At 46.4% G+C, this 13,728-nt stretch overlaps 2 protein-coding genes across 2 annotated transcripts in view; one reads left to right on the forward strand and one right to left on the reverse strand.

Moving 5' to 3' along the window:
• Window positions 1–13,728, forward strand: part of Acad11 (acyl-CoA dehydrogenase family member 11) — a 36,378-nt gene that overhangs the window by 15,260 nt on the left and 7,390 nt on the right. Inside the window, exons 12-15 of the mRNA XM_090323240.1 lie at window positions 480–587; window positions 2,213–2,311; window positions 11,656–11,722; window positions 13,378–13,463. Of these exons, the coding sequence (XP_090179366.1) occupies window positions 480–587; window positions 2,213–2,311; window positions 11,656–11,722; window positions 13,378–13,463 (360 nt within the window). The remainder of the gene's footprint in view (window positions 1–479; window positions 588–2,212; window positions 2,312–11,655; window positions 11,723–13,377; window positions 13,464–13,728) is intronic.
• On the reverse strand, window positions 3,380–6,980 carry Ackr4 (atypical chemokine receptor 4). Its single transcript, XM_090323239.1, has 2 exons — window positions 6,922–6,980; window positions 3,380–4,949 (listed from the first exon to the last, which is right to left on the reverse strand). The coding sequence occupies exon 2, from the start codon at window positions 4,938–4,940 to the stop codon at window positions 3,888–3,890; it is 1,053 nt and encodes a 350-aa protein (XP_090179365.1). The 5' UTR covers window positions 4,941–4,949; window positions 6,922–6,980; the 3' UTR covers window positions 3,380–3,887.

Below are 13,728 nucleotides of genomic sequence, written 5' to 3' on the forward strand. Positions count from 1 at the left end.
GATTTGCACACAGACTCAGGTAGACCTAAAAAATAAATATATATATATATATGTGTATATATATGCCCCCATTTCAAATCATATTTTATGCATTGTGAGAATATTTTTGCTAGCAATCATTAATTTTAAAAAGGTGTGCATCCATATTACCCATGCAAGGTCCTGGATGTTACACTGGCCCAAGTTTGAAATAGAAAGCAAGTGGTTTTGTATGTGCATGGCAGTCCTGGGGCTTGAGCTCAGGGCCTTCCTGGGTACTGTCCTTGAGCTTTTGTGCTCAAGCCTAGCTCTCTACCATTTTCAGCCACAGCTCCACTTCTGGCTTTTTTGATGCTTAATTGGAGGTAAGCGTCTCTGGGACTTTGCTGCCTGGGCGGGCTTCAAACTGTGGTTCTCAGACCTCAGCCTCCTGAGGAGCTAGGATAACAGGTGTGCACCACCAGTGCCCACCAGCAAGTGTTTTTGCTTCTGATGTGCAGACACAGGGAACATGGAGGTGTTGCACCTGTACGGAAGTGAGGAGCAGAAGCAGCGCTGGCTGGAACCTCTTCTTCAGGGGAGCATCGCTTCTGCCTTCTGTATGACAGGTAAGGAGTTCTTGCTGGGGCTGTCGTGGTCAGTGGAAGCAGTGTGGGATGTGACTCTGTGTGATCAGAATGGTGAACATCACTTACTTTGAACCTAATTTTCAATGTTGTATTGCTTGATTGATTGACTTTGCTGGCCATAGAGCTTGAACTCAGGGTCTGGGCCCTGTCCCTAAGCTTTTATGCTCGAGCACTGTACCACTTTGAGCCACAGCTCCACTTCCTGCTGTTTTGGTGTTTAATTGGAGATAAGAGTCTCACAGACTTTCCTTCCTGCGCTGGCTTCCAACTGTAATCCTCAGATCTCAACCTCCTGAGTAGTTAGGATGATAGGCGGGCACCACCAGCACTCAGCCTTTAATGTTGCATTCTTAAGTGCACAGAACATCATGGGGCATTCTGGTGCCTGTGAAAAGAGCAGCAGCAGAGCGAACGTGCATATTTTTATTATTTGTTTATTTATTTATTTTGTCGGTCATAGGACTTGAACTCTGGGCCTGGACACTCTTCCCTGCCTGAACTCTTTAGCTCAAGACTTCCACCCCTAGAACTCGCAGATTGTAAACTGGCATTTCTAAAACTGCTGTCCATGGATATTGAGGGCTATTTATTGCTCTCCCATATGAAATCTTCATCCTGGTGATAATTGCTAGAAACTGCTCAACTAGTCCATAAACGTAGAAAAACAGAACTTGAACGGATGGTGGCCATACGGCTCAAACTATCATCCTGTGGGAAAAGAATACAAGGGACATGTGAATGAACGAATATGCTTTGGATGCCATTTGAACACAGGAAAACAGTCATCAAAAACACTCCAAAAGACAAAATCATTGTCTCATGATTGTATTTCCCAATTCAACCGGATGTGATTTACTTAAAATTTGGAGTGCTTTCAGTAATGGCCAGATTGTATTGTTTTCCATAACTATTTACAGTAAGGCAGTAAATGCTTCACTAAGAAGCATTTGTTGAGCTCTTACTGTGTGCTGCACTACCCAGAGCAGCAAAACAAGTGCAAGACCCCCTTCCTCAAAAACCTGCATCTCGATGTTAGAAGAGCTTAACTAATGGAGAAGCAGGAATCTCACATGGAGCCCGGCCATTCCTACACACTGAAAGGAAGGCAGTTTACTTAAGAGAATCCCATAGAAACCTTCCCTGGAGACTTAGGGTTTGAGCAGGTACGTGACTTTGAAAAATCTTAAGGGCATGGTTAGAAATCGTCTAAGATAGTAAACTAATATGGCAGGGAAATCCAGCTTGCCAACATTTGGCACAGATTTCCTCTGTGAGATAAATGAAGTCTTTTTTTGTTTGTTTGTTTGTCTTTTTGGAGAAGTAACTGAGTTTTATCCCAGAGTCATACACACATCCGTGAAGGAGCCAGGGCCACACGTCAGAGTTCAGATCTTGTGCTCCATACTTCTCCCAGTACACGACACTGCACTCCCGTCCTGTGATGTGGAGGTTAGGGGTGGGACCAGGACACAGTGCAGGGCCAATGGGAGGTGAAGAAGGAGAAGGGTACCACTGTCCACCCTGTTTTCCTTCTCTTATCTAAGCCTCTTTGCAAGCCAGTGGTAATCTTCCTGCCTGTAAGTCCAGCCTTTGTTTCCTCATAGAACCGGATGTCGCTTCCAGTGATGCCACCAATATCGAATGCAGCATCCAGCGAGATGGGGACAGCTATGTGGTAACTGGCAAGAAGTGGTGGAGCAGTGGTGAGTGTCTCCCCTCACGGCTCCCTCAGTGGGCCGGCCCTTTGTGCCACGTAATGCCACGTTGCCCGACTGTGAGATGTTCATGATCAAGAATGGTTGGAAACCTTTATATTTTGCCTTTTCAGATCTGAAAACAGTAGGTGATAGGTGCCAGCAAGCTCACATCCATCAACCTAGCTACACAGTAGGCTGGGATCTGAAGCCAGCTCCAGCAGCCAAATCTGAGAGGCTTGTACCTTTAAGTAACCAACAAAAAGCTGAAAGTGGAGCTGTGGCTCAAGTGGTATAGTGCTAGCCTTGAGCATGAAAGCCAAATGATAGTATGAGGCCCTGAGTTCAAGCCTCAGTACCAGCACACACATACAAAGTAAGCTATAAGTGCATGTTGAACATGTACACCAAGCCTTGGGTTCAGTACTCTTTGTTGTAGTCCCTGTATCTGTTGTTTAAAAATACATATGCCAGCCAGGCACTGGTGGCTCACGCCTGTAATCCTATCTACGATGGAGGCTGAGATCTGAGGATCGTGGCTCAAAGACAGCCCGGGCAGGAAAGTCCCTGAGACTCTTATGTCTGCCAGAAGCAGAGCTGTGGCTCAAGTGGTAGAATGCTAGTTCTGAGCAGGAAAGCTCAGCGACAGTACCCGGGCCCTGAGCTTATTTAAGCCTCAGGACTGGGCTGTGTGCTTATATACGTGCACATAGGTATAGATAACCATGATAATTTGAATATTGCTTCCAGAATATACATGATAAATCCAAAAGATATTGGGAAATTATCTTTAGTTATTATTTAAAGAAAGTTGACAGCCTAGAAGCAAATTCTGTGGTTAGAAACTTACCAAGAATGTATGAAAGAGCCAGAAAAGCCTATGAGTGTTTTTTTTTTGTCCTTTGAGGGGTAGGATGTAACGGGTTATTAATTGTTATTCTTTTTGAGATCTTTTGAAATCCTTTACAAATGAGGAAACACAGAGAATTAAATTTTACTGCCCAGATGTTCGAGTATTAAAATTATGCAGGGAAATTGTACTTTCATTGACACTTAGATAATTAAAGCAATTATGAATGCCTCTCCACAGAAGCCTCTTTATTAATCAGTTTTAGATTGCCTAACTTCCAACACAGGAGAGTTTTTTTTAAGTAAATTTTATTTTGTAATTATTACAAATTCCTAGGAAATGATAAAGATGGTAAAGAGTGATACAGACTCCCCGTCCCCCTTGGAAGAACCCCTGATTTATCTTAATGATAGTATCATTGTGTAAAGTATTGATTTGTGTAACCACTACTGTAATCAAGATATAAAACAACTCCATCATCTCAAAGTTCTTTTCAATATAATGCTGTCATCTCTGCCTGCTGCTAGTATTTTCCTATGATATTAACTTTAATCTTCACGTTGTGTACATTTACTGTTGCCTGATCTTCTTGGGTTCTGTCTTCATCCTGTCTATACCCCAAATTGCCCTCTTAGTGTAAGTTCAAAACCAGAGTTTCAGGGCAAGGCAGGCGTGTGTGTCTGAGGAAGGTGCATGGTGACGCATGACCAAGGCAGAAGCAGGACCATTTGCCCTTCAAATAGTAAACGAACTGGTGGATTCCGTGGGAGCCTCGGAATCGAAAGGGATCTCCTCCACGACTTGTCTCTGCCTCCTCCAGGACCCGTATTTCTTAGCTACCTTCATGATGTAGGTCTTGAAAGAGGCTCCCAGGAAGACGTAGAGGAGTGGGTTGAGGCAGCTGTGGAAGAGCGCGATGCTTTCTGTCACCTGGATGGCCACGTCCATGCGTTTGCTGGTGTCGCAGGTGGTGACCAGCGAGTAGATGCTGTCGATGGCCTGGCAGAACTTGACAATGTTATAAGGCAGCTGCGTGGTGATGAAAGCTAACATCACCGCCAGCAGAACCTTGAGGGGTCGAGACTTTTTCATGTCGGGCATCCTGAGGAGAGTCCGGGCCGTGAGAGAGGAGCACACCCCCATAATCAGGAAGGGAACGACAAATCCGATGCAGACTTCCAGCATCTGGATGGCTGCTTTCACCGAGGTCCCCAGCTGATAGGGAAAGATAGGGATGCACCTGCCATGGGCGTTGACCGTATGAAAAACCAGCTTGGGGAGACTCAGCAAGATGGCAGCCATCCACACACAGCAGCAGATGATCCAGCAAGGCCTCCCGGCCCCGGCCTGCCGGGGAGACCTGGCCACTGCCCAGTACCTGTCCATGCTGATGCAGGCCAGGAAGTGCATCCCCGAGACAAAGTTCACCGTGTACAAGGCCGACGTGACTCTGCACATGGCCTCGCCCAGAATCCACCCGCGCACGGCATTCACTGCCCAGAAAGGCAGTGTGCACAGGAGGAGCAGATCAGCCACAGCCAGGTGGAGGATGTACACGTCTGTCTTGGCTCGCTGCTTCTTATAGAAGGCGTAAATGGCTACCACGACGGAATTGCCAGCCAGCCCAGCGATGAAAGCCACGGCGAAGAAGGCAGGGAGGAAGACTCTGGCGAACTGTCTGACCTCCTCCTTCACACAGACCGCCTCGTACTGACTGTAGTCGTGGGTGCCGTTCAGCTCGCCCTCCTCGTAGTAGTAGTCAGCCGACTGGTTCGAATCCAGAGCCATGGCCCCCACCTAGAGGGCGGAAAGAACCCAGGACACCGAGTTGAATTCACCCGAGAGCAACCTGCTCTGGCTCAGCGATGCCTCCATCGCTCCTTTCCCCAGAGACCCCACTCCTGCTCTGAGCTCGGAGAAGTGCTCACAGGAGCTGTACTGGGTTCTAGGCCCAAGATTAGACACCATCATTTGCCTTCAGAACTTCAGTTTCCCCAAGACCAAACTCAAGGCTTGAATTGAAACCCCTCTAAAGGTAATAAAGTTAATCGGTTAAATTTTTTAAGCCCCGTAGCTAGGCGCTGGCGGCTCACACCACCTCGCTACTCAGGAGGCTGAGAGCTGAGGATCTGAGGATCGCCACTCACAGCGAGCCCAAGGAGACAAACCCAGGGGACTTTTAGCTCCAAGGAACTACCAGAAACCTGGAAGTGCTGCTGTGGCTAGAAGTAGTAGAGCACTAGCCTTGAACAAAACAGGGACAGCGCCCAGGCCTGGAGTTCAAGGCCACCACCACCACAAACAAACAAACAAACAAACAAAGCCCCTAAACATGAAGCTCAAGGCTGCCTGGGTGGTAAGTTGGTGGTAAGTTGGCCCCTGCACCGCTCCTGCTCTGGCCCTCACCATCGGTGGCCCTATGCTAACCTGCCAGCAGGTGGCAGCAGCACAGCAGAGCGTCCACACCCTTTCCTGTGACATGCCCCTCCGTAAGGAACCTGGATATTCTGTCTCCAAAGAACCTGTCCCAACCTGCTCCTCTAGCATGGCGGGAACCCTGCGCCAGGAAGCGCCGCTCTCCAGGTTAAATGAGCTCTGTGGGTGAATAGCAACCTTGCCAACATTTCACAACCTCTAATGCATAGTGAAGTGACTTTCAGGGTCTTTGTAGTAGTATTAAATCTTGTTTTAATCACACTGCACCCCCATCCCCCAGCCTTTTGATCTTCCTATGGGTGTTTTCCTCCTTTGAAGAATCTCAAGGAACTGTACAGAATCAATTCTGAGAACACTACCTTCAAATCAGCCTGCTAACTAACCCTCTGAGAATGAGAAAAGCAAAATGAAAGCTTTCATCAGGCAAAAACCAAGTGCCGGGCTTTAAGTATCTTCTTCCTTATTAGCACATGCCATTTATACAAAGGAGTTTCGCTGTGCTATTTCTACTGCATGCACATATTGCTGCAGAATGACTATTTTATTATCATTAAGATCATTTGAGGGGCCGGGAGTTTGGCCTAGTGGTTAAAGTGCTTGCCTAGAAGACCCGGGTTCGATTCCTCGGTACCACATACATAGAAAAAAGCCGGTAGTGGTGCTGAGGCTCAAGTGGTAGAGCTCTAGCCTTGAGAAAGTCCAAAGACAGTGCTCAGGCCCTGAGCTCAAGCCCAGGACTGGCCAAAAAAAAAAAAATCATTTGAAAATTTCCAGTCCAAGAGAAGATTAAATCTTTTACTTATGCATTAATTATTAACACAAATATGAACTTAGTTCTTGTCTGTTACCACAGAAATCTAGAGCCTGATAATATACAATACTAAGGAAAGGCATTGTAAAAATAATATTCTTACTAGCCATGTGAACAAATATGACCAGGAATAGAAATTATTTGCAGAAATTATCCTTCCTGGCAAATATAGACAAAGACATTTGGACGCTTTTTATAATTATTTAATTATTTATTTATTTATTTGCTTTTTATAATTATTATAAGGAGAAACAACAATGTTGACAAAAGAAAGCAGAAAAATGACACACCAAAACCTATTTGCACTTTGACAAAGCTCTATAGATAAGCAATAGTGTAGAAAGTTATTTTCCTGTTGCTATATTCACATCTTCATTTCAAGTCTAACATATGCAGCTGTTTTTACACTGCTGTTTTTACACATGTCGACACTTCAACTTTTATGTCTCAACTCTTTCTATGTAGAAGCATAAATACAAAATCACATTAGAGTCAGAATGAGAAAAGAAAGAAGCCACCAACCTGTTTAATTTATCCCAGAGCCGCAAGCTGGAGTGCAGATGAAAAAAAGGATCTCTCTCTCCCTCCCTCCCTCCCTCCCTCCCTCCCTCCCTCCCTCCCTCCCTTCCCCCCTCTCTCTCTCTCTCTCTCTCTCCTCTCTCTCTCTCTCTCTCTCTCTCTCTCTCTCTCTCTCTCTCTCTCTCTCTCTCTCTCCTGCTAGTTTTGTTTTCGTTTAACACCCCGCCTTTATCTGGGATCCAAGAGAGCTTTCCTGAAATTTAACCACTTGAGCACATTGTTGTTCCGTGCATAAAGTCCAAACTCCTTAATTGTCCTAGAGTACATTTGGGACAAATGTCACTTTATCTCCCGAACTGCAGAGCTCTCCAGGTGTCACCGTGGATATAAACTCTCCTATCCCCCCTCCTTTAGTGAGCAGAACACCTCAGAACCCCTTTGTCTGGGGAATGCAAGCCAGAGAAAGAAACTGTCACAAGCCACTTGGACTTGCACTTGACTCTCTTCACATTTGCATGGCAGTTGCCCAACTTATTTTCTCATGCAAGGCTAGCCTCAGTGTTCCCCTGCAGAAGCTATTTTAACCACATGCCCTCGTCGTTAACAGCTTGGGTCTAGTCTTGTTGCACAAAGGAAGAAGCCTCCTCCAGATGCCAGTGGCTCACGCCTGTCATCCCAGCTCCTCAGGAGGCTGAAATCTGACTAGGGATAGTGTCTGAGCTGCACCCGGCTTCGATGGAGTTTTGGGATCCAGCCACAAATGTGTAGTGCAGTAGCCATGTACTACTGATACTAGTAACTGACATAAGCCTTTTGAAGGTGGTTCAGAAAAATGTCAAAAAGCACTTCTCTAGGAAAAAGAACGTAAACTTTGAGAGAATACATATATTTATTCCTTAACTAGGGGTCCGTATGATTAAAAAAAACTTTTCCCTTTTTTTTATATAGTATTCATTAGTTTCACAAAGGATTTCATTACTTTTTAAATTTTTTTTTTACTTTGGTCAGTGGGAGGGCTTGAACTCATGGCCTGGGTGCTGCCCCTGAGCTCTTTTGCTCCAGGCTAGTGCTCCACCACTTTGAGCCACCATGCCACTTCCATCGTTCTGGTGGTTCATTGGAGATAAGTGTCTCATGGACTTTCCTGCCCAGCCTGGCTTTGAACTACCACCAGGGCTGGCTCCATTACTCTTTATCACTCTTCTCCTTTTTTTTTTCTTCCAGATTCACCCTTTTTACTCTCTTCTTTCATCTCCTTGTGCACTGACTCTCAACCCCCCCCCCAAAAAAAAAAACTGTCCCCCTACCTCTACACCCAAATCATTATGTCTGTTTGCTTTGGACTAGATTTCCCACATGAGAGAGATCATGGGACCCATGGGGCGTTTGTCTTTCTCAGTAACTAAATATAACACGATGGTCTCCACCGCCATCGATTTCTTTTTTCCTGCACACGAAGTTCACAAACAGGACTTTGGTTGTCAAAGGATACCTACCTCCTGCTGTTATTTTATTCCGCTCTGAACTGTGACTGTTAGAACAGAAACTAAGCAAAATCTGAGCATTTCACACTAAGTTCAATGTGTGTCGGGGAAACACCCACAAGAATTTGTGGCAGATCACATGTGTTACACATTAGGTGATTTTTTTTCCGATTTATTTATTTTTTTTGGGGGGGGTGCCAGTCCTGGGGTCTGAGCTCAGGGCCTGGACATTGTCCCTGAGCTTCCCCCACCACCCCTCCCCTACTTAAGGTTAGTACTCTACTACCTGAGCCACAGCTGCACTTGTAGCTTTTGGGCACTTAATTGAGGTTAAGAGTCTCACAGACTTTCCTGCCCCAGCTGGCATCCAACCACAATTCTCAGACCTCAGCCTCTTGAGTGGTTAAGATTAGAATGGCTTGAGCCACTGGCACTTGACTTACGTGATTTTTTTTTGATTAGTTGTGGGACTTGGACTCTTGAGTCTGGACTCTGTCCCTGAGCTCTTCAGCTCAAGGCTACCGCCCTACCTCTTGGCCTGGGTGCTGTCCCTGAGCTTTTCAGTTCAAGGCTACCACCTTACCCCTTGAGTCACAGTGCTACTTCTAGTTTTCTGGTGATTGAGATGAGTCTCACGGACTTTTTTAGTGCCCGGCTGGGCCTTGAACCATGATCCTTAGACCTCAGCCTCCTGAGTAGCTAGGATTATAGGCGTGAGCCACCGCGCCCAGCCTTACGTGATTTTTTTTTTTTTTTGTATCACTGAAGCATTCCATGTCTACACACAGTGGTCTTGATCTCCCCCCCCCAAGTTTACCATCTTTTCCTTTTTTGTTAGAAAATAACTTTGTTTATAACTGTGTGGTTTTAAGAGCCCAAGAACTTGCAAATATCGTGCAAATGTTCAGGAAGATGGCATTTTTTCCTCCTGACTCAATCTTGGCACTCGAACTGTCTTGGGACACCACAGAATCTAGCTTGAAGAAAGAAAACTTTGATCCATGCCATCTGTTTCCATTCACCAGGGTCCATTACACAGCAGTTATGTGGAAATGTTCTTTGGGCTGCTCCTATTTCCTCTACAATATCTCATTCCTGACAATTTATATCCTGTTCTTTAAAAGGACACAAAAAGGGGGGAAAAAGCAAAACTACTTCAATAAATAGGTTTCTCAGCTGCTGCCTCTGCCAGGTTCTTTCTGCTCGTGGCTAAGAGATGATATATTTGTGATGCTTGACTGAAAGGCCAAGGTTAAATAAAAGTATATTTAATTTTTTAAAAAACAACAACATGGAATTTACAGGAGTGAACGTTGCTTTTCTTTCCAATCTAACACCTTCTTCCTGTTCTACTTTATCTAGTAATGGAATGTTATTGCAAATTCCCAGACTGGGTGGAAAAAAATAGTTTTCATCTTCGTCTCATACGCAGTATAGTAAGAAGTTACTTGGCTGGGGGGAGGAAATGGGAGAGAGAATTGTGCTTGATGTACTTCAGTATCTGATGATTACCCAGTGCCATCCATTCGCCAATTTTATTTTCAAATTTCCTGTTGGGTTGGTCCAGGGTCTCTTACCTTTCTGGACTTAGATAAAAATCTTATCTAGGGTTGGGCCTAGATTGTGACATAAGAGAAATCTGTGCTTTTCCTGCTTGTCAGCTCAGGTGTGTCCTTACTCTACTCTGGCTGCAGCCTGGCGTGGGGGGACACCCTCACCCCTTCTAGGCCCTCTTTTCCCCTCCGCTCCTCTCCCTTTCCCTGATGAAATCCCGCCCGTGGACTCAAGGAATAAGTTGTTCACAAGCCGCAGCTCTGGTCTTCAGATTAAAAGGAATCTAGGAGAGAAATTTAAAAACGAAGCAAACCCCATGTTGTATTTCACTCGGCGGCCTCTCCGTGGGCTCCCCATTGGGATGTAGAAATGTATTGACGAGCTAGCCGGCTGGCTTCCAGTTATCATCCAGTGAGAAGTGAGGACAAATGAGAAAATCCTCCAGAGCACCTGCCCGTGGCACCCTACCATTTCCTGGTCCCCTCCTAGTTCCAGTAACACTGCCTTCTCTCTCCAATAGATTCCCTTTGTATTCTACTGTGGGATTGAAATAGTTATGACTTGGCCTGTTAGAATGTAAATCTTTTCTCAGTAGTCGCTGCTGCCTCCTCCTCCTCCTCCTCCTCCTCCTCCTCCTCTTCTTCCTCCTCCTCCTCCTCTTCTTCCTCCTCTTCCTCCTCTTCCTCCTCCTCCTTCTCCTCTTCTTTTTCTTTTCCAGTCCTGGGACTAGAACTCAAAGTGTAGACACTGCCTCTCTGTGCTCAACATTAGCACTCTACCATTTGAGCCACAGTACCACTCCTTGTTTATGTGGCACTGAAGAATCGAACCCAGGGCTTCATGAATACTAGGCAAACACTCTACCACTAGGCCACACTCATGGGCTTGAGCTCAGGGCCTGAGCATTGTCCTTGGATTTTCAAGGTTAGAGCTCTACCACTTGAGCCTCAGCACCATTTCTGGCTTTTTTTTCTATGTATGTGGTACCGAGGAATCGAACCCGGGTCTTCGTGCATGCTAGGCAAGCACTCTACCACTAGGCCAAACTCCCGGCCACCATAATTTTTTTTTGTGGGCCATGGGACTTGAACTCTGAGCCTGGGCATCGTCCCTGAGCTCTTCAGCTCAAGGCTACTGTCCCACCCCTTGAGCCACAGCGCTGCTTCCGGTTTGCTGGTGGTTAATTGGAGATAAGAGTCTCTCAGACTTTAGTGCCCAGTCTGGCTTTGAACCACAATCCTCAGATCTCAGCCTCCTGAGCAGTGTGAGGTAGCATACCCGGCAATTTTCTTTTTTTAATCTTCAAATCCTTTCCTGTGTCCTTCATAGAAGAACAAGCAAGGAGCCCAGCCTGTGAAGGCGGGATCAGAGCCTCTTTGTGGCAGACACATAAAATATTAGACATGGAAGAGCCCAGGCAGGTGTGCTGTGAATGGGGGCTGTAGTGTTGTCTCTTGGGTCCCAGCTGCCTCATGCTTCCATGCTTCTGTTTACTGGGACATGACAGCTTTTGTTGTTGCAATCCAGTCTTGTCCTTCCCTAGCCATTTTTCTTGGGTGACATACAGCTTTGTCCAACACGTTCAATGAATCAAAGATTTTTTTTTCTCAATTTTTTTTCTTTTGACCAGAAAGGAACTTGGAAAGGCTCAGACATATCCATGTATAATGATATCTGCTCCTTTTCTCCTCCGGTTTAGGAGCTGGGAATCCCAACTGCAAAATTGCAATTGTCTTGGGAAGAACTGAAACTACATCTGTCTCCAGGTAACGAGATGACTCTGACTGACAGATATATTTAGGGATCAGAGTCAAATTTCCTGTCAGTTTAATTTTTACAGAAAACACATGGCCTAGAAACGTGGCTAGTGGTAGAGTGCTTGCCTAGCATGCATGAAGTCCTGGGTTTGATTCCTCAGTGCCACATACACAGAAAAAGCCAGAGTGGTACTGTGGCTCAAGTGGTAGAGTGCCCAAGCCCTGAGTTCAAGCCCCAGGACTAGCAAAAATGAAAGAAAGAAAGCAAGAAAGAAAGAAAGAAAAAAAATATGTCACTTGGGCTCACAAGTCATTATAATATAATGGTGAGATGAAACGCGTATTTGTATTTTACAGGTATTTTAATTTTTAATTTTATTTTTATGCCAGTCGAGGGCTTGAATTGTGGGTGCTGTACCTGAGCTCTTTTTTGCTGTAGGTTGGCACCCTACCACTGAGCCACAGCTCTTCTTTCAACTTTTTGGTGGTTAAATTGTCTCATGGACTTTCTTGCCTAGACTGGCTTTAAAACCTCCTTCTGCAGCTCTCAGGCTCCTGAGTAGCTTAGGTGACAAGCCTGAGCCACCACCCGTACCTGGCTTTGTATTTTACAAGTATGGGTTTTTGTTGTTGTTGTTGTTGTTTGTTTGTTTTTGTTTTGTCAGTTGTGGGGCTTGAACTCAGAGCTTAGATGATGTCCCTTGATCTTTTTTTTGCTCAAGGCTAGCACTCTACCACTTGAGCCACAGCACCACTTCTAGTTTTTGAGTAGTTCACGGGCTGACTTTGAACTGGGATCCTCAGATCTCAGTCTCCTGAGTGGCTAGAATAAGAGGCGTGAGCCACCAGCGCCCCGCACGAGTACGGTTCTGAGCCAGGTGTCTGGAAAGTGTTTTGCGGAGCGCTGCTGCTCATTCTTCCGGTGGAGTTTCCGGTGCTGGAATGTGCTGCCGGACCATCGGCATCTCTAGAGGAGCCCGTTGGACAGGACATTGTCCCGAGTATCTGCAGTGCTGTCGGAATTAGATACTTGGATCCAAGGCAACAGTTCTTGTACTATTTCACTTAGGACATTAGTTCTCACACCGGCTGGGAGCACTGAGGTCCTTCCCTGTCTTTCCTCGCTGAAGTCTGGTGCACAGTCCTGGTGGACATGACCACACAGCAACAAGCCCACAGTTTCCACTTCACCTCCCCTCAAGCCATCTCGCTCTTCATTGAACTGGAGCCTTCCTTCTTTTCTTTGTTCTTTCCCTCCCTCCCTCCCTCCCTCCCTCCCTCCCTCCCTCCCTCCCTCCTTTCCTTTCTTCTTTCCTTCCTTCCTTCCCCCCTTCCCTCCCTCCTCCCTTCCTTCCTTCCTTCCTTCCTTCCTTCCTTCCTTCCTTCCTTCCTTCCTTCCTTCCTATGCAGGTCCCAGGGCTTTCTTTAATCCAGGGTCTGGGTGCTGCCCACTAGCTCAAGGTAAGTGCTCTACTGCTGGAGCCACAGCTCCGCTCTGGCTTTCCCTGCGTACTTGGAGATGTCTCACAGACTTTGCTGTCGAGGCTGGCTTCAGACTTCACTCCTCAGATCTCGGCATCTGGAGGAGCTAGGCTTCCAGGCATGAGGCGCCCCTGACCAGCTCAGCAGCAAAGCTTTTTCTAACCCTGCTTTCCTCTCCCCAGACACAAACAGCACAGCATGATTCTTGTTCCCCTGGACAGTCCTGGAGTGAAAGTCGTCAGGCCCTTGTCTGTGTTTGGCTACCTGGGTAAGTGGGCAGCAGCACTGCCCGATGTTAGCGAACAGGAAGACAGGGTGCAGGGGTGGTTCAGCCTGGGGCCACACGCAGATCCAGGCTACTCAGTGACCTTCCCAGCAAGAACTGCTCCAGGCGCGAGTGCTCTGGCTCAAGCCTGTCGTAGACTAAGGTCCTTGCCTTTGTGGAGCTACACTGGTGTAAGGCAACAGCGAAGGTGCAGAGGTTGGGATTGTAGGTTGTGTAGCGGGTCCAGCTTTCTCCATAGCGTTGACCA

The sequence above is a fragment of the Megascapheus bottae genome, chromosome 32 (assembly GCF_031878675.1).
Source record: "Megascapheus bottae isolate mThoBot1 chromosome 32, mThoBot2.hap1, whole genome shotgun sequence".
Lineage (NCBI taxonomy): Eukaryota > Metazoa > Chordata > Mammalia > Rodentia > Geomyidae > Megascapheus > Megascapheus bottae.